Source organism: Typopeltis vanoorti, chromosome 22, assembly GCF_054136105.1.
Source record: "Typopeltis vanoorti isolate ZY-2024b chromosome 22, IOZ_Tvanoo_1.0, whole genome shotgun sequence".
In the NCBI taxonomy this organism is placed as follows: Eukaryota; Metazoa; Arthropoda; class Arachnida; order Uropygi; family Thelyphonidae; genus Typopeltis; species Typopeltis vanoorti.
In genome coordinates, this window is record NC_143570.1 from 18,638,344 (window position 1) to 18,659,966 (window position 21,623).

The following is a 21,623-nucleotide window of genomic DNA, read 5'->3' on the forward strand; positions in this document are numbered from 1 at the left end:
TTTCATGTGTTGGTAACAAATTCATACATCACCTTATTCCTTTCTCCCTTTCAACATGAATTGACTCCTTGGCACTGTGCCAGGCTATGGTTTTCTCAACTCTAGGAAGACTATACATTAATAAAAGTTACCTTGAACCATTTTATTTTATTTTATTTGCATAGCTTGCTTAATCTTTCATATTAAATCACATATTATCATAAATTTTACCTGATAATAAAACCTGTTCCAAGTGTATGTTTCTCAGAATTGTTTCTACCATAAAGTAGTAAAACATAGTCTTTCTTAAATTACCTTCTCTTATCCTATCCATCCTCACCTCTTGCATTGCTACAATATATAATTCATGAATAAGTTTATGAAATCCTCTGGCTCTATACAAGCTGTATATATATGGAATAAGAATACATTAGAAGATGAGTATGTACATTATCTATCTATTTAGGTAATATTCTGGGAGTAGTCAAAGATTACCGGCGCTTGGTGAATACATTTCGTACTCTGAGAAGGGCTGGTTACATCAATGAATTTGTTTCAGTATTTCCAAATCATGTTCATCGCTGCGTTTATATTTCTTGTGATGGTGGACGCCTTTGTCGGTAAGATTTAGCTTTCTGTTGATAGTTGTAAAAACACCAAGTGCAATTTGAATAAAATACCAGTAATGGGAATATTTACATTTGAAAATCATGTAATTTATTTTCCTTGAAAAAATTTTAGAGGTTTTTGTACAGTACATATATGATTAGATATTTATTTTTTATGAATAATAATCTAATATATCTATAATGTAATAATAATCTATTCTAATAATTTTATTTTTATTTATTTTTCCAAGCCTATGTAGCTCGGTGGAGGTGGTGTTTGCACTCTCCAGTGCTAAACCGTCCGAAGATAGACTTAAGTTCAATTCTACTCGTCAACTAGAAGAATTTTTTCGATTTGTTACCTAGTTAGTCAATCTCTGGCACAGGCATGGGTTTTTCATCATGTAAACTCAAGAAAATCGACCTATAGAACCCACACTATTTCAGACATTAAAAATATTGTATTAGGGACAATGAGATGGGGCACTTGTTGAGCTGTCTCTTTACTGCAACTGGGATGTGAAGCCATTAGCTTCCATATACAAGTTTCCCCAGTCCTGATTATATTTCAGGCACAAACTTTGTTTGCTTACACTTGGATAATGGATAAAACCAAGTATATAATTTCTTGGTATCTTTAATTTATAGTATAACCAAGTGGAAAAACTTCCAACAACTATCTCTAATCCAGAGTATTTTAATAATAAGGTGCGACACCTTTTGACTACTCGTATATGAAAATATGACTTCTCCATTACTTCAACCTTAGTATCATCTCTGGAACTGGCTCCCACTGACGAGATTACTTTTGGGTCTGGCTCCCGCTGACAAGACCTTAACAAAGGTCGAAACTGGTTGGAAGCTTGGGTGATGAATGGCAATGCTGTAGCCCATGAAGTTTTAACCGAGGCTCGGTTGTTGCTGTCACCCATGTCCTGGGTGGTGGTGGTGGGGTAATGAATGGCAATGCTGTAGTCTGTGAAGTTAACTGAGGCACGGCTGTTGCTGTTACCCCTTGGATGAGATATGAGCAAATGAGCGGCTCTGCTTGGTGGTGGGGTGAGCCTGCCACGGTGTAGAGCCAACCGGTTCTGAGAGTTCTTTTCAGTAGCATGGTGAGCCTGTTTCTGAGGGGAACAATGCTGAATTTTTGGAGTTTGACCTGTACTTGAACATTCAGTAAAGGTCAAAACTGGTCTGGGTAGTGACCTTTCCTGTAATACGGAGCATTATACATATGCATTATGGGATACTAAGGCAAGTGATGTGAGGTCATTAGCTTCTCTATATGAGTTGCCCCAGTCCTGATTATATTTCAGGTGCAGACTTTGTTTGTTTACACTTGGATAATGGATAAAACCAAGTAAATAATTATTTAAATTAAGGGGATATTAAATCCCACATTGTTTTAAAACCGAATAAGAAACTCAAAGATTGGAATCAGAGAGTTTCATGCCGAATATAGTAAACTATAAAGTATCGGTGATCACTAGCGTGAGCAATCTTTGAGTTTCTTATTCGGTTTTAAAACAATGTGGGATTTAATATCCCCTTAATTTAAATAATGTTTATATCGCCGAAATGAAGCTTATTAGCTCTTTATATTTAACCAAGTATATAATTTTTGGTATCTTTAATTTAAAAGACTAACAGCACATACAATAGAGACAAGTCATCAAGCACTGTGACAGCATACAGGAACTGCCTATATGGATTACAACTTCTTCAGATTATTCTAAAAGTCATCAGAAATGTTAACTCTTAATCATTGCAATAAGAAAAAGTTATAAACGTACATCTGGTTAGGTCAGTCATCTTGCAACAAAAAAAACCTACTGCATATACTTAAAATATTTTAAGTATATGCAGTAGAAAATTTCTAAGTTTATTCTGGTAAATTAGAAAATTTACGAGAATATACTTAGAATATATATCAGACATAAACATTCAACATGTTTCTCATCCACAGAAGTTTTCTCATCAGGATGCAAGCAGTCATTCATTCATTGTTACCCATTTTTCATTAGTATTCCATTCACTTCCTTTCTTGCTTTGGTGTCAGACTCTTTGATGTGCAATATCTAAACAACATTTTGCTTCTTTTTGAAACCTGCTTACTGCTTATGATAAAATCCTGTCTACATTGAGTTCTGCATTTATAAATTGTACATGTTTTTTTGGCTGGTCTTCCTGTTTTGCAGGAATAAAAAACAAAAACAACTGAATTTCTGGGAGGAAAACCCTACTACCTGACTTTCAGTTGTAAAATTCTTAGTCCTGCTAAAGATTCCTTTCTTCCTAGACAGGATCAAGTGCAAGTAATTTAAACTGTAGGGCATGGCCAATACTGACTGAATGAACTTTGGAGGCTCTCCGTTATATATTTTTGTGTTCTCTCCATGTTTTTTCTGGTATTTTGCTTCTGTTTTAATCAAGTTACTTCCAGGATAGTAGTATAGCCAGCTTTTTTACCTTCTGCTACCTCTTCTGACATAGAATATGAAAATATCTATTATTGGTGGAAGAATAATATTCAAAAATGAAGAAACTTGAGATTGTTAGCATTTAAGAATGGGCGAGCAGAAGCATGGTCATTTAAGCAGAATACAGTACGAAGGAACATGACTGTTAGCATTTAAAAAATGGGTGAGAAGAGTTAATGCAGCATGTAGGGTTATTTCCATTAAATATTGTCTCCTGCTAAATCCATAACTCTCTTACCATACTCTGAAGTTTATTTTCTTAAAATTCCACCACTGATGCTTTCTAATTATCAAAGCCCTTAGTCTTAATTTTCCTAATGAGGTTTCTATCACACAAGATCTGTAAGTAATCAATACAGTTTATCACAAATTCCTATGATGTTACTATGAAATCCATTATCATCTCTCCTTTAGTAGGTCCATATATATATGTTGATCCAAAAGTTTACTGTGTGTTATGTTGTCATTGTTTCATTCTTCCCATCAGTAATGTGCACATAAGTTGCAAAATTAGTGAGTTTTCAATTACTGGTTATTTCTTAAATTTTCAAAAACGTTATGTTTGAAAGATGCTCAATAAATATTAATAAACAAAAATTATATTGAAACATAAAATATAGCAATAAAAAAAAACAATTATTCTAAAGAAAAGTGATATCAGTATGAATTATGAACAATCAAAATTTTTATTTCGAAACATAAATAGCAACTTTAAAGAGATAAGGAAAACACAAACATAATTAATTTGACACAAATTATTTTATTTAGTGTTTTTTATATTTTATTAAAGTGATTGTGTAAAAAACATATCTTATCGATTCTGTGGTCCCCTAAATATAACTTAATTTTTATATATATGATTTTTATACAAATTAATCCAGCAGTTGGTAAAAAACTTTTAGATTCGACTCTTGTTTGTCTACTGATCATTAGGCAAACAAAAGCCATTTTTAAATATTTATTCATTTTCATCTTAATTTTCACCTTAATGGAAGGGTACAGTATTTTTCGTGAGGATAGGAAGGGGGGGGGTACTGTTGATGATACCAGGGGAATTAAATCCACATAAGGTAGACATGAAAGGGAGAAATGGTGGCAATGGTTATGAGGCAGTGTGGTGTAACGTGGAGGTTGAGAGGAAGACATATTTAGTTGGATGTTGCTATGGGCCTGGGAATGTGGAAGGTGGTGATGAAGAAATGTGTAAACAACTTGGATTAGGGAACAAAGGAAGGGTAATTATTATGGGTGATTTTAATTATGGCAGTATATATTGGAATGAAGAGATAGCATTTGGGAATAAGGAAAGTGAAGTTCTTGAGAGATAACTATCTCAGGCAGCACGTAAAGGAAGGCACACGAGGATCAAGAGTTCTAGATCTGATCATTTCATCAGAGGATGTAATTGTTAGAGGGGTTTTACATTTTCTTCCAGTTGGTGAAAGTGATCATGAAGTAATCACCTTTGTTGTGGCTAGTCATATGCAGGCTTTTGCGAGGAGAGGATATATGTGGAATTATAAGGCTGGTGATTATGACAAGCTTAGGAGACAACTTCGAGCTATAACATGGAACGAGGAGTTGAGCGGTAAGAAAATAAATGTTGCATGGGAACTTACAAAGAAATACATAACAGCATCAATGTATGAATGTATTCTGAAGAGCAAAAAGCTGAATAAGGTAGGTGTAAAATGGATAAATGTGGAGCTTAAGCATGAAATCTGGAAAAAGAAAGTCCTTTGGAGGAAGTACAAGATGAATAATGGTAATCAGTCACATGAAGAATACAAAGAACAAGCCAGGATAGTGACTCAGTTAGTAAGGAAAACAAAAGTAGAGTATAAGCAGAAATTGGTAAATCAGGCTAAGAAAAACCTAGAGAGTTTTTTTAGATATGTGGCAAGTAGAAGGAAGAATGAGCATGGAAAGATGAAGTTAAGGGATGAAAGTGGTAGAATGGTAACTGCTGCAGAAGACATTGTTGAGATATTCAGTGATCACTTTATGTCTGTTTCATATAGAGGACATAGGAGAGCATAGCTTAATTGTGAGTGAGCAGGAGGTATTTGAGGAAATAAATAACCTTGATGTTAATAAGGCGATAGGATTTGATGACATATCACCATGCATCTTAAGGGAATGTTCCAGGGAACTGGCAGTAGCATTGGCATGCTTGGTTAATAAAAGTTTTGCAACAGCACAGGTTCCAAGGGAGTGGAAGGAGGGTAAAATTGTTCCACTGCACAAAGGTGGTGATAAGGCTGTAGCTTCAAATTATAGGCCAGTCTGACATCATTATCATAACTGACAGGAACAAAATTATGTTTATCATTTTGTTCCTGTCAGTGGAATCAATTGTTTGTTTCAAGTTATAGGTACGTTGTATGTGCAGTACCTTCAGCCAGGCTATTAACTGTAAATATATGGTCTATGGTGGGCCTCCAAGGTCTGAGGTCTGCTTGATTGTCTCATTCATTAAAGTCTGGATTCTGCTTTGTATAATACATGAGAATATTTTGTAGCTGTGACTTAGCAGTGTTATGGGTCTATAATTTTCACACAGTTATTTATCTCTCTTTTCTTTTCTTTTTCTTTTTTTTTTTTTGAAAATTGGTGCCTGCTTGACAGTCATCTGAAATTTCACAGGTATATATATATATGAGGGGGGGAAGGGCAGAAAAGTTCTGATAAACACCTAAAACAAAAATGACATTAAACAACTGATATAACCACAAGAAATAACATATGTTAAAATCTTTTAACCCTCATATTTCATTAAATTGTAATAATTTGTTCTTTATCTTTTAGGATATATAAGAAGACAAGTTTTTCATGCTGCAAGAAAAGTTCGCAACTGCAATTCACACCAAACTTTGTGTGAGACTTTAAGGGAATGTGCCCCAGCATATCCAACAGTTGCCAGGTTTAAAACTGGGCATCATGAGATAACAGATGCTCTCAGGTCAGGAAGTTTTATGCGCAGTATGCACAGCATTCACACCTGAAAACATCAATGCAGTGCATGATGTTGAGAGCTTCTGCATATCCAGAACTTTGCAAGAACATTGCAAAGACTCTGGGATATCCAGGGAACAAGTTAGGGGATCATTATCCAAACATCTGGATATGCAGAAACTCTCAACGAAGTGGGTCCCCAAATGTTTGAATGATGACCAAAAGAAAAAATGTGTGCTGCTGTCATCTCAAGGGATTTTGGGTCATTTTGAAAAATCAGGTGCAAATTTTTTGGCTTGTATTGTGACTGTTGATGAAACATAGCTTCATCACTATGACCCAGAGACCAAACAACAGTAAGTGGAGTGGAGACCAAGGTTTTCACGGCTAAAGAAGTTCCAAACCCAAAAGTCAACCAAGAAGATTCTTGCCATTGTCTTTTGGGATATGGATGGTGTAATCCTTACCGGGTACCTCAAAAAAGGTGAAACTGTTACAGCAGTAGTTTATTCAACAGCTCTGAAGGAAGTAGTGAAGGAAAAATGCTGTGGGAAACTGAGCAGAAGTGCTTTTGCAGGAAAATGCACTTGCTCACGCTGTTCATGAAACCCAACAGACAATACACAACTTGGGCTTTCAGTGTCATGGTTCTACCTCAATTCCTTCATAGTGATTATCACAACTTTTTGGCTCACCCTCATAGTATTTGTTAAAAAGTTCAAGCAGGAAATTGATGGCTGCTATGCCACCATATTTCCAGGTCAGTAGGAAGTTCATCATAACTAGATGACTTAGACAAGTTCATTTGGCTTATAGCATTCAGAATTTTTTTTTTTATTATAAATAGTACTTTTTCAATTTCTGTCTTTTCGTTTGTTTTTTCCAGTCTTCTTCCATCCAGAAAAGTATCTGTTAATGTTCTTTCCAAATGTTTTTAATCTCTTGAATTGTTTCAGATTCAAGAGATTCATCATCATCATCATCAAATTCCTGCCATGTACCCTCAAGGGGTGTACAGGATATGATAGTACTACATGAAAAATTACATCATTACTAACTTCCTATCTACAATTTTCCTCCAAATTACTTGTCTGTTACTTGTCAAAACTCCAACATTATCAGATCTTATATTTCTATCGTCTAAGGCACTTTGTACCGTATCAATCCACCTATATCTTGGTCTTCCTCTGTGTCGTTTTCCTGCCAACCTGGCAGAGAACACTTGTTTTGCTAATCTTTCCTCTCCCATTCTATTTAAGTGACCATACCATCTGAGATTAGCTCTGCTAACGCATTCCTGGATGCTGACAATGTCAAGTTCTTTCCTAATATCCTCATTTTTAATATGATATTGCCATTGATGCCATCTGTTCACGCCTCTAATCTTTCTCAGGACTCTCATATCTGGGTCTCTAGTCTTTGGTCAAGTGTTTTACTTCTGACCCAGCTCTCAGATCAATAAGTTAAAATTGGTTTGAACACTGTCTTGTATACAGCTAATTTAGTGTTCCGACTAATTTCTTTCTTATTCCATATGAATTTATTCAATTGACTTCCCGCCATACCAGCTTTGCTGATTCTGTTGTCTATTTCTATATTTAGTTTACCATCTTCAGTAAAAATTGTGCCTAAGTAGCTGAAATGTTTTACTTGTTCCACAGGTTCTCCATTCACAACACAGTTGACATTTTCAATGATTCTGCCTATTTTCATTGTCTTTGTCTTTTTATTGCTGACCTTCATACCATATCTATTACAACAGCTATTCAATTTAGTCAGAGAATCTTGCAGACTTGTAGCGGATTTATTTAGAAGTATAACATCATCTGCATAAAGCAAAGAGCTGACATTAACATCTCCAATTTTGATATCAGGTTTAATACCACATTCCTTCATAATGTGATCCATATAGATAATGAATAACAGAGGGGATAATGTACATCCTTGTCTCACACCAGATTTAACATTAAACCATCTTCCTGTACTTCCTTCAATTCTAACTGCTGACTCACAACTCAAATAAAGACTAAGTATTGCTTGATATAATGCCCCATTGACACCATATAACTGCAGCGTATTGAATAGCTTCTCTCTTGGCACCTTGTCATATGCCTTTTCCAAATCAACAAAACTTAAATACAGATCTTTGTTATATTCCCATGCTTTCTCGACTATTTGCCGTAAAGTGAAGATCTGATCCTGACAGCCTCTATTTGGCCAGAATCCAGCTTGTTCTTCACCAAGCTTTTCTTCCACAATTCTTCTCAACCGTTTCTCAAGTATACTTGCATAGATCTTGCCAGGAACACTCAGTAGGGAAATACCTCTGTAATTCTCACATTCAGTTTTATTTCCCTTTTTATATATGGGTACTATGAGAGCTCTACTCCAATCATCGGGAATTCGTCCCTCTGTCCAGGCTTTCTGAACTATGCAGTGCAGCCACTGTAAGACTCTTATACCACCATACTTCAGCATTTCTGGTCGAATATCATCTACTCCTGCTGCCTTTCCACATTTCAAGCCTTTGATGGCTTTTTCTACTTCAAGTATGGATATGTATTCCTGACTGCATGCCTGGTCAGTGTTTTTTATCACTGTGTTGTCATCACTGCTTGTTTCATTGAGCAGTTTTTCAAAGTAATTACTCCATACTTCAAGGATATCTTTTTCTCCTGTTTTCATTTCACCTTTATCATCTCTAATTCCTTTTACAGCACTCTTTCCTCCATTCCTAAGCTTCTTCAACAACCTCCAGAATATTTTGCCACCTTCTTGATATTTATTTTCTATATTCTTGCCAAAGTCCTCCCATGACTTTTGTTTAGCTAGTTTTACACACTCTTTAGCTTTCTTACATTTGTCTCTGTATTCTGTAAGAGTAAAAGCTGACTTATTTGCCAGGAACTTTTGATATGCTTTCTTCTTTTCCTTCACTGCCTCTTTAACTTCCTGTGTCCACCAGGGAGTTCTGATTTTTTTATCCTTGCACACAACCTCACCATATGCCTCTCTGGCAGAATCAATCAATGTTTCCTTCAGAGTTTGCCACTGAATCTCCAAGGTTTGATTCCTGTTCTCAAACTCTTTCATTTTCTTTTCAATAATATTTCTGTATTTTAGTCTACAGTTCACATCTGAGAGCTGCTGAACTTTTATTCGCTTTAAAACTTTCTTACATGTTATTCTTTTCAATATGAAATTCAATTCAAGATTCAAGAGATTTTATCTTTATTTTATCTTTCATTTTTAGTGGTCTATTTTGGGGTATTTTTGTTAATTCTTTTATAATTTTATATACAGTCTTGCTATTATTCTTTTTATTGGCTTCTTCAGACATTTTTACTTTTTCTTCCAACCAAGCATTTTTTGTGTATCGGCACATTCTATCTATTTTACTTTTCAGTAATCTTTTATTATGTTGCCCATTTCTATCATATCTAGGTAATATACTTGTGATTTTCAGTTTCTCAGTCTTCACTCCTGCTTCTTCCAACAAACGTTTCATATCCCCTCTCATGCTGAACTTATTGTTAGTTAAGTTGTTCATACTTACCAGAATTACAACCCCTTTTGCTTTCTTTTCTGTTTTTCAATTGCATTTGTTAGATTTTTAAATTTTGCTGCAGGAAAACTTAAAATTACAACCTACTCATCAGTGGCATGTTTTATCACTATGCCAAATAATATCATTTTTTTTACAATCAACGTTACTTATCTGATTTTTGTTAAGCAGTTACTTACCTGAGTCCATGCTATGATGTTTCTCAATTTGCTACTTAATTTTCTTATCTTCTCTATGTTATTTTAAATGCCAGTTGATTTTCTGTAATTTGTCATCACCTGTCCAATAATCTGCTTTAACTTTGCGATTTTGGCATTGGTTAAATCATTTTCAGTATGCTCTCCAACATCCTCTTTAGTAGGACCAACTTTCTTGTTCTTGACTTTACTTCTTATTAGCATTCCATTTCTTGTGCATTTTGGGCACCATTTCAAACTGTATTTAATATTGCAATATCTTATTAAAAATATATTATAAAAATTCTAGATACTCAAAAAACACAAAAATCAACACTAATATACTATAAAACACTAATTCTCTAAAGGGATAAAATGCAATGAAACATATAAAAAATCACCAGTTTTACACAAGTGCTGAATACACCAACCACTTACAATGTATTTTCAAACCCAAAACCAAATTATTTGAATAGATATTTGAGAATAGGTACATCTTTTAAAAGCACTTATTAAAAATACAGATATTTCTATAATTGCAGTAATAATAGTGTATTCTTATATATTTTCAGTCCATATATTATTGTGAAAAATGGAAAGCCAATGGTAACAAGTGAGCATATTGAAGAACTAAATCAAGGAGTAAGATTTTTTGAAGACTTTCTGAGAGAAGGATTAGTGGAATACTTAGATGTTAATGAGGAAAATGACAGTTTCATTGCTTTATATGTAACCGATGTCAAGAGGTTTGTACAGTGTATTATCATTTTCTAAATTTTATAATGCATATTTTGGCATCATTGAAAGTGACTTTTATTGAGACAATTAGTTCTTGATTTAGATGAACATAATTCATATTATACAAAATATATGGGATGTGATCTATCATACGAAGAAGAAAAAGACATAGACACTAAAATATCAAACTTTGTCAAAGTAAATGGCATAATAAATAGTATATTTAAGCCATCCCTGGTACAAAAACACACTAGAATCAGACTATATAATGTCTTGTCAAAACCAACTCTACTATACGGAAGCGAAACATGGACCATGAAAAGGAAAGATGAAAAATGAATTCAAACAGCAGAAATGAAGTTCCTCAGAAAAACAGCTGGATATACCAAGTGGGACCACAAAACAAATGAAGAAATCTTACAATCCCTAAAAATCAAACCAATTAATTACTACATAAGACAGTATAAACAAAAATGGCTAGAACATTTAAATTGAATGGACAACAGCAGACTACCAAAAATATTATACAGATACAAAATAAGTGGGAAAAGAAGAATCGGAAGACCAAGAAAGAGATGGCATGAGACCAGAACAGGCCACATGGCCTATATTCCATGATAGGAAGAAGAAGAAGAAGACAAAATATAAAGTCATCTCTCAGGATTGTAAACTTGTAAGAACAAAATAATAATTGTAGCTTATTACAGTGAATTTTCTTAACCATAGCATATTCTACAGAATTTTGGTTCTCCCTTTTTTTTTTTTTTAAATGTGTTGAATTTGGCTGCAACAGGTTTTCATTTCAGTAAGCAGAAACTGATAAAATTCATTAGCAGAGCATATTATTCAACACTCTCTTAAGTATATAACGCACTTTTTAGATTTATAATTTTGAATAAACATGACAAAATTTTGAATAAATAATGCATGCCTATATTTCAGATATACATTATAAACTGTTACAACAAAGATTCCCAGTAGGGTCAGTATTGACTCCCAATATTATGATAATGGGCAAATTATATTATATAATATATATATATATATATATATATATACACACACACACACACAGGGGCATGCCAAGGGTATTTGCCGCCTGGGTGCAAACTTTTATCGGCCACCCCATAAAAAAATAACTAAAAGAAATTGCATGTAGCATTTACTACAATAAATAAAATAACAATTTTTGCTAACCAAAAGTTACGTCTTATTTATTAAAAACACAGAATACATAGTTTCGTATAGTTATTTTTAACATTTTTTCAAAAACAAACAAAAAAAGAACAACAATTATTTCTTAATATAAACAAAGATTAATTGTACATGCCTTTATGTAAAATTTACTTGACGTGATTTTTTTGTAGCAAAATCATTTATTATATCCTCCATATCTAAATTAGTAGCAACTTGATGTTCTATGCTAATAAGACTTAAATTGTTGAGTCTATCCTGTGTCATTTTACTGTGGAGGTGATTTTTTTATAATTTTCAGCTTTGAAAAGGATCTTTCGTCAGCTGCAACAGTCACAGGTATTGTTAAATAAATTCTTAGTGTTATTGACAAATTTGGGAAAACACTAAGATCATTCGAAAATATATACTCAAGTACCGAAAATGTGTTCATATTCAGATTAAGATAGATTAAAATATTTTCTATTTCCTCGCATAATTCCAAGGAGTTTATATCAGAATCTTTACTATCTGTCAATTTTATCTCCAAATCTTTACGATTTTTCTTTTTTCTCCATTGGTTTTAATAAATAAATATCATTTAAAAATTCAAAAATATCATTGTTCTTTTGATAATGTAAATCTTTCATCAAGTTTTGAAATAGCTATATCAATTATTACTAAATAAAAATTGACTTTGAAATTTTGTTCTTGCGATTCAATAACTTCATCTTCACTTTCATATGAGAATAATCTTTTTGTTTCCGAGGTCTGACTATTGGCATACAAGGAAAAATTGGATTACAATCCACTGTATTTGCAATTTCGGTTGCTTCCCCTAACATATTTTTGAATGCCTCATCTGTTCTACAATCCTTTAAATAATTTTTTAGGTCTATCACATTTTCATTATTGTAGACATAATTACGTCTGTTTTTTGCATCAAATTACTTTAATTTTCAATAAGATTTGGTGCCATATAACAAGAGAACATATGAATTTGAAAGATTTAATTTTTTATAATAATGATTCAGCTTCATTCCTTGTGTCGCTATCTCTTGATTTATCTTAATATAAAATGTATAAAGCATCATATATTTTTTCTAAATTATAAATTAAAGCTTTTACAGCATCTATGCAGCTTGACCATCTCATATCACAAACTTTTTAACAGTAAAACTTGGTCATACCTCTTTTAAAATTTTCCAACAATAGGCTGATTTAGAAAAAAAATTACATATTTCCTGAATTAATGAAAAAAAAAATTTTCTATTTCATGCGAAACACTTACAGCATAATTTACAACTAGATTAAGCATATGAGCGGCACATGATACGTAAAACGCTCTCAGGTTCATATCTAATATTCTCTTTTGGAGACCTTGAATTTTTCCCTTCATGTTTTCCCGTTAAAATACATAAAATAAATATTTGATATTTGTTTCTTACCGCCTGGGTGTGGTGCACCCTTTGCACCCTCGGGTTGGCGCGGCCCTGTATATATATAAATGTATGTAAAATTGAATAACTTTATCTCAGATATGGCATAGATTATTGTAAACCATTAGGCATAATTCTCAAACAAGTAGAAAGGCTTATGTGTTAGCAGTACATGCAGGTTTATTTAACTTATTAACTCAGCGATTTTCAACCGGTGTGTCGCGGTACATTGGTGTGCTGCGAGAGGTCTTCAGGTGTACCGCGAGATTTATGAAAACATATTAATTGAAAGAAATAATGTCGTAATTTGTGCATTTATTTATTAGTGTCTGGTCTTCCCTCTTGTGTGTGTAAATCAATCAAAATTATTCCTATTTTTTGCCAGATCATCAAAAAAATTAAAAGAATTTTTTTTTAGTGTGCCGCAGAATTTTAATAATTAGTCTAGGTGTGCCATATTATGGAAAAGGTTGAAAATCACTGTCTTAACTTATCAGCTGATATATTGCTGGTACTATATCCAGCATCTTCTTAGCAGAACAGTGTCACAATACATGAAACAGCAATAATTTGGTATAATAGTGGGATTAGTTGAAAAATATGTTAACACAAGGAACTAAAGTCCTAATTGGCATCATCTATTGTTGGATAAAGAGAGAGAGAAAAACAAATATTAATTTTATCTTAAAATGATTGTCTCCTGTCTCCCAGATTATTAGTAAATTAATTACTATTACTACAGGTGACTCCAGGGAGTCCTTAGACTCATCGAGGGAGCCCTAAACATCATGTCCACACAACTATACGACATTCTCATAGTATCTATCATACCTTGCCTTGAACTCACTCACCATCATAGCACCCACAACAGACTCTGGCAGCTTATTCCACTCATTTACCGCTCTAAAAGTAAAGAACCCAGCTCTAACAACCCTGCTAACCACACTCTTGCCCAGCTTCCATAGGTGTCCCCTAGTTCTCCCACCACCAGTCCTGATCTCAAAAATATCATCTGAATTAATCCCTTTAGCAATTTGAATGTCTCAATCATATCTCCCCTTTTCCACCTATCAACTAATTTCTGCAACCCACAAATCTTCAACCTGTTCTCATATGGTTCATTCCATAGACCTACTATCATCTTAGTCACTCGTCTCTGGATCCTCTCCACCTCCTCCCCATCAAGAAGGAACCGAGGTGACCAAATCTGGGCACAGTAGTCGAGATGAGGTCTTATCAAGGCTTAGTACAGAGGTACAATAACTTGCTTGTCTCTGCTCATCAAGGTATTTTTCAACAACCAAGTGAGTTGATGAGCTGATTCAGCTACTTTTGCAATGTGCCCCCTAAACTTCATCTCCCTATCCACCAACACTCCCAAGTCCCTGGCCTCATCAATCTCCTGGAGTATAGTTCCACCAATGTGGTATACTGCTGCTAATATTTTCACCCCAAAATGCATAACCTTACATTTTATCACATTAAATTGACAACCATTCTCCTTAGCCCAGAACTCCAATCTATCCAAGTCGTCCTGCAAGATTTTGACATGTTCTGCATTCACTATTGCCCTACCCAACTTTGCATCATCAGTGAACAAATGAACTGTTCCTCTTAGATCCTTTCGTTAATGAACAAATTAAACAGCAGTGATCCAAGAACAGAACCCTACAGCACACCACTAGTCACAGGCCATCTTTTGGACTCTGCTCTCCTGAATAAACTACTCTTTGATATCTCTCCATCAACCACCCACCTATCCATCTCACCAACCCTATATCCATTCCATATGTTGTAGTTTACGGATTAGAATTCCATGTGGTATCCTGTCAAATGCCTTAGCCAGGTCCAGCAGTATCACTGTAAACCCATTACCCTTATCCAGTTCAGCTGTCACTGTGTTATAAAACTTGAGCAAGTTTCTGAGGCATGATCTACCCTTCACAAAGCCATGCTGTCCTCTGTACAGTGTCTCATTTTCATCCATCCATTCCTGTATTTTTCCCTTAACTACTTTCTCCAAGACCTTGACAACGACTCCTGATATGCTGATTGGTCGGTAATTTGCAACCGTAGTCTTGGATCTTCCTTTATGCATTGGAACTATTTTCCCCTCTTTCCACACCTTTGGGACTAAACCAGACCCGAGACTCAGATTAAACAACATGGTCAAGGGCACTGATAATTCTTTAGCTGCTTCACGCAAGACCTGTGCTGGTATACCATCCAATCCCACAGGTGTATTCACATTAAGGTTCTGTAATAGACTATTCACCTCCACTTCATTCATCACAATTCCCGTATAAACTAATGGTTCCTTCATTTTTTCAATGTCATCACCACCTGGATGATATACTTTTGCAAAGTGCGCACTCAATAACTCCACTATATCGACTGATTCAGTGACCTCCTTACCATCATCATTCCTTAAAATCATTTTGCCGTGTACAGTTGTTTTTTTTGCTTGCAGCATATTGAAAGAACTGTTTGGGATTTTCTTTAGCTTGCATAGCTAGTTTCCTTTCATAATCTGCTTTTGCTTTTTTTACCACACTCGTTACCCTTCTGGCCTGCACTTTATACCATTCGTGTGCCTGCAGGTCACCTCTTTCTTTAAATTCCCTCCACAGTTGTTTCTTTTTTTGCAGCTCAAACTTAATGGTGTTATTCATCCATTTAACCCCTACTTGTTTTACTATTTGGACCCTAGGTATACAATCAGCCATAATCTCCTGTAAATGCTCCTTGACCACTTCCCATGCTCTATCGACATCCAACCCTTGCCGTTGTACATGCCATGGCACTGATCCAAGCAATCTCCTAAGCTTGTCATACTTGCCAGCACAGTAATTCCACAATATACCTTGTCTTAATCGAAAATTCCACACCTTTAGCCACCTCCCAGGTCAAGACCTTATGATCACTCTCACCAGTAGGTGGCAACATGGTCATATTCATTACAGTCAAATTCTCAGATGCTATTACCAGGTCAAGCACTCTCACACCCCTAGTATTTTCAATTACATGCTGTCTCAAATAGTTATCCCCTAATAATTGAATAAAATCCATTTCCTTCATCACATGTGTCCTCTCCTCCTTCCAATCAATGTTAGCATAGTTGAAATCCCCCATAATAATTACCCTCCTTCCACTCATTTCATCAATTTGTTTATGCATACTATCTCCACCATCTATTCCATCACCTGGTCTATAGCAGCACCCAACTGTATAATTGTTCTGCCAGTCTCAATCTCACACCAAATAGCCTTAAATGAGCTCTTTTCACTATCCTGCGATACAACTTCAATTCTCCTTGGCTGCAGTTCATCAGCTATCATCAATAACACCCCTCCCCCCCATTTTATTCTCTCTGTCCTTCCTAAACACACTATAACCTGTACATTCTATCCCACTAACTACATCATCTTCCGTCAGCCATGTTTCACTAATGCCATTAACCTGTGGCCAGGAAGAGCCAATCAAGGCCAAAAATTCTTCCTTCTTGTTCCTAATACTCCTGGCATTAGCATACATGAAATGCAGTGGTCCCTTTGTCCCACCCCTATCTTGATGCGTTATTCTAACTATCCCATTCCGATTTTTTGTCCTTAGTACTGGCTTGGGTACATTATACACATTCTTACACTCAACTGTCTCACTGATGTCTGCTTATCCACTCCCCCCCCCCCCCCTTGGTAGTTCTAGTTTCCCTTGTTCTGCACATCGATTTTCACTTCATTGAGCGACACTTTTTCCAGTCTCCACACACCAAATCCATTCAAATGCAGGCCATCTATCTTGTATAAATCCTTTCGCCCATCAAACTCATTCCACACATCCACGAATTCCACACCACACCGTCTGCATAACCTGCGCATAATGTCATTTGCGATTATGGCCCTCCTTCTAAACTCCTCTCTGTCATACCGCAGCAACAGACTCACCATTCTAATGCTGTCACTCTTTTTTTTCGCTACCTTTAACAATACTTTCAAGTCCTCTCTCATAAAAGATTTATCTCCTTTCAATTCATTCGTACCCGCCACAACTATCAATTCTTTCACCCTCTGTTTTTGTGCTCTAATACTTTCACTTACATCCTTAAATTTCGCACCTGGTAAGTACGATTTAGTTAAACTCTCATCTATCACTCCTCTTAATAACGAGTCACCATACAGCACTCTTTCCTTCATTTCAGAAACTCTCCCACTCTTATGCTTTTATTTTTCCTTTCAAACACTTGTTTATTTACATTAGCCGAATCACTCTGGAAAGAGTTTTGCAGGTGCTCTAATTGCTGCTGCGCATTTTGTATCACTGCGTTCAACCTAGCGATCTCACTCCCTACAAATAATTCCTAATTTTTTTCATCATTTAAACCATTTTCTCTCTGTATAGTTGTTTTTACTCTTTCTTTGATCACTGCTCTCATTGCCATCTTGTACAACATACAGCCATAGTTGTTGAGGTTTGGAGTATGTTGTAAAGCTGCTCTTGATTCCAAAAACAATCTCACCGACTTATGATGACTTCTCTGTAGCACTTTTGTTTTCTTCTATTTGATTCTGTGTGAAAGGGTATCCAAGGTATGGTCTGCCAGACCTGACTCTTCATAATAGTCGTGCTGAGTGTAGTTTTATGTTCTCGAAGGCAGATGTCAACAATACTTCCTGTCCAGAGTAAGCCAGGTCACAAAAACATGGCACTTCATATACTCCTGGATGCAATAAAAAAAGAGTTTGTTCTTAGGTGAACAGAAGAGAGTTGCCAATTTGATATGGTTTGAATGTGGTTCATAGTTGATATTTATTAAACACTCTAGATATCTTTCAGATGTGCTTTGAATGTATGGGATAGTAACAGTTTTGCTGTAGTCTTGTGTAATAGGCAATGGCGATTTCCAAGGAGTATTTAGTTTCTATTCTATGGGAATTATAGCCATTGGCTAAGATAGTGTGACTCAAGTAAGTGAGTTCACTGGTAAGATCATTATCATCTTGGAACAGATAGCTCTTGCTCTGTGAATTAGGATTCTGTTACATCCTGAATGAAGCAGTTTATTAACAAGTCCTGAATCAATGAATTGTTTCAGGACTTGTTAAATCCTGAAACAATTCATTCAGGATTTAACAAGTCAGAAAAATCAGCTGAGAGAAAAAACTTGTACTTGAGCAGAAGAAATAAAGTACTAACTGTAAATAGAAATAGAATTACCTCCTTTTAGTAGAATTGTAATACCATGTAAAGAACTTTGTGTATAAATTAGTATTATATGAAATGCATCATGTATACAATGAATGGGTAAATTAGATGTAAACATTAATCCAAAGGTCACGGGCATGCCTGAGGCATTGGCAATCTCGGAAAACGACGCACATTCGTTTCCCGGAAGATGCTGCTATGATCTCGTGATGTGCCGAAGTAGCCACGGACGAAGAAAGTAGCGGGCAGGAAAAGATCGCAGCAAGTAGTAAGAGGGTGCTGGGGGGGGGAGTGAAGAGAGAATAAAAAGGGTTTGCACCCCTTTCTCAAGGCTTTTTTCACCTGTTTTGCTGGATGATGATTTGACTTCTCTCATGGACCGGTGGTTCCTGATGGTGTTTCTTGGCGATAGTTCAATATCGGAGGGTGCGTCTTTCCCTTCGATGTCTGAATTTCTGCCGGTACTGAAGTGTGAAATGTCAGCACATGCTGCCTTCGCTGAAAGTTCTGACAGAATACTATCGTGGACGTATATTATGAACCGGCAGCTAGAAACGAGGATGGCCCGAAACAGATCGAGAATAGACGAGAAAAAAAAACGCCAGGTGTAGAGCATAGTTTAATCTGATGACCATAGTGACCCACCACGTGGATGGGCTTATGGAAGAATCGAAAGGTAATTCAAACAAAGAAGGACAGTTCAGACGGACCTGGAGATCCTGCCCCAAGAAATGGTAAAGTACAGATTTTGTTGTATAATTACCCAGTCGGAAAAAGGGAAAGATCATTGTAGTGTATTAATGGACAGCATTTGAGAACTTTAAGTGATTATTTAGCAGTGGCTGATATCCATAAGACAAATTGTTAGGAATGATTATAGATGATTGTGACTAGCTTAATATGCAAGACTAAAATAGTAGGTAGAAAATTGAGTAGAAGTGTATAATGTGTATATTATATGTGTTAAGTCTCTAACTCAAAAGATGAATTTATTGTTCATGTATTAGAGTATTAATCAGTTTGAAAAGGCTTAAGGGTCAGATATAAGTGGGAGGAGATCTTCTTTTAAGGAATGCAGAGAACCAACTGGGTTTGCATTCCATTCTTCACCTTCTTATGGTGTACCCTGCTAGATATCTACCTGGATACTGAATGAGTGAAAATGGGCTGGCAGTTGGGAATTTATCAAATCAAATTGTATTCTTATTGGCTTAAAACATTAAAAAAAAAATGATGGTGCGAAATGACATAACTTCGTTCCAGACAAGATTCAATCAGGGAGTGAGGAGAAAACATTCAAAGTCAGTTTGTTGAATCCTGGAATACATCCAAACTCAACATCAGCAGAGTCTATAAGAAACATCACTGGAAAAGAAATGGAGCTATCAGACCAACATAATATATGTTATTACTGAAACAAAGAAGACAAAAACAGGAGCTATATTTCTAAGCAACAAATCAAGCAATAACAATAACGATAAAAGAAAGAGTAGCTGTAGTATTCAGAACTAAATATGAGGATAATCTTCTTGGATTGGCAGTATGAAGTAGAGTGATATAGGCGAATATCTGAATGGGAAACTGGATAATGAGACATATTTATACGTATGCCCCACAAAAGGTGCTACTAAAAAGTGGAGGAAATATTTTGAAGCATTAGAAAAGGCAACCAACATAACAACAAAAAATGAAAAGTGGGTCCCCTGTTGGAGATCTGAGCAGCAGAGTAGGAAATGATTAACAGACATATAAAAAGATTTTGGGAAAATGTGGAGAAAAGAGCAAAAATAATAATAGTGGTAATAATAGTGCTGGATTTCTGTTCAGGACATGGACTAGCTATTGTTAACACCATGTTCCAACATAAAAATGTACACAAATTCACACGAAGAGAAGATACAAGGAATAAGAAAAGTCTCATTGACTATGGTATTGTTGACAGTTAGTATACAGAGGGTTTGATATTGGAAGTGATCACCATTTAGTTTTGAGAAAGATAAAATTGAATTTCTTATTGAAAAGAAGAGTGTGCAAAGAAAGTTTTGAAATGAATCAAAGTTGAGCAGCTATTAGAGATGAACTGCAGACTTGGATTCACCAACATTATTCAAGAAAAGATGCCAGAGAAATATGACGTGAGATAATGTTCAAGATGAGAAAAATCAGAACTCTGTTGTGGACTTTAAAGATTAAAGAAATTAAATTAAAGATTTAGCCAAGGAAAAGAAGAAAGAATATTTCCTGCTAGGTAAGCCAACTTGTGTTCTTGAGAATGCTGTGCAATATATATATATATATATATATATATAATATATATATATATATATATAAAGCAAAGTACTGTGTAAAACTAGCTAAAAAAAAAGTCATTGTAAGACTTTTGAAAGTTCTCGGCCTAACAATGAAAAAACGAATTTATAATTTCAAAATTATTTTTATTTTTCAACATAATCTCCCTTAAGACTAATACATTTATTCCAGCGATGCTCCAGCGCCATTAATCCCATCCCTGTAGTGGTTCTCAGTAAGATCTGCAAAATACCACTCTACAGCTGCAATCATCTCTTGATTCGAAGAAAAACACTGACTAGAGAGGAAGAGTTTTAGTTTTGGGAAGAGACAGAAGTCAGAGGGAGCCAAATCTGGGGAATAGGATGGAGGTTCCAACAATTCATAGTGTAGATCCCTTAATTTTCCCATTGCCAAAACACCTTTCTGAGCAGGTGCATTGTCCTGATGAAATTTGATTTCTTTCTTCTGAAAACCGGGTCTTTTCTCATGAATTTTTCGTCTAGTCTGGTTAAAAGATCAGAATAATATTCCCTGGTTATTGTTTTCCCCTTTTCAAGATAATTAATAAACAAAATGCCTTTAGCATCCCAAAACACTGATGCCATGACCTTGTCTTTTTTGGTGCTGAACAACCAGCTTCTGTCCACTGTTTTGACTGCTGTTTGGATTCTGGTGTGTACTGGTGAATCCAAGTCTCAGTCCAGTAATAAATTGATACACAAAATCAGTTTTATTCATGTTAAAACGCTCCAAGTGCTATTCAGAGATTTTCATGTGAGTGTGTTTTTGATCTGTGCGGCACCCATCTTGAGCAAAGCTTTTTTTCATTTGCAATTCTTCATGTAAATATATTCTACACATTCTTTTGAAATGCCTATGATCTTAGCAATTTCACACACTTTGACTCGCTGTTCATCCAATACCATATCGTGCACTAATCAGTGATTTCTGATGTTGTTTCACTTTTTGGATGTCCTTCACGTGGATCATCTTCAAGGCTGCATTTAAACTTG

The 21,623-nt window shown here is 35.3% G+C and overlaps 1 protein-coding gene across 1 annotated transcript in view; it reads left to right on the forward strand.

The window, feature by feature from the left end:
- Positions 1-21,623, forward strand: part of Polr3B (RNA polymerase III subunit RpIII128) — a 494,506-nt gene that overhangs the window by 217,647 nt on the left and 255,236 nt on the right. The window contains exons 14-15 of the mRNA XM_090412337.1: positions 446-599; positions 10,339-10,512. Coding sequence (XP_090268463.1) covers positions 446-599; positions 10,339-10,512 — 328 coding nt within the window. The remainder of the gene's footprint in view (positions 1-445; positions 600-10,338; positions 10,513-21,623) is intronic.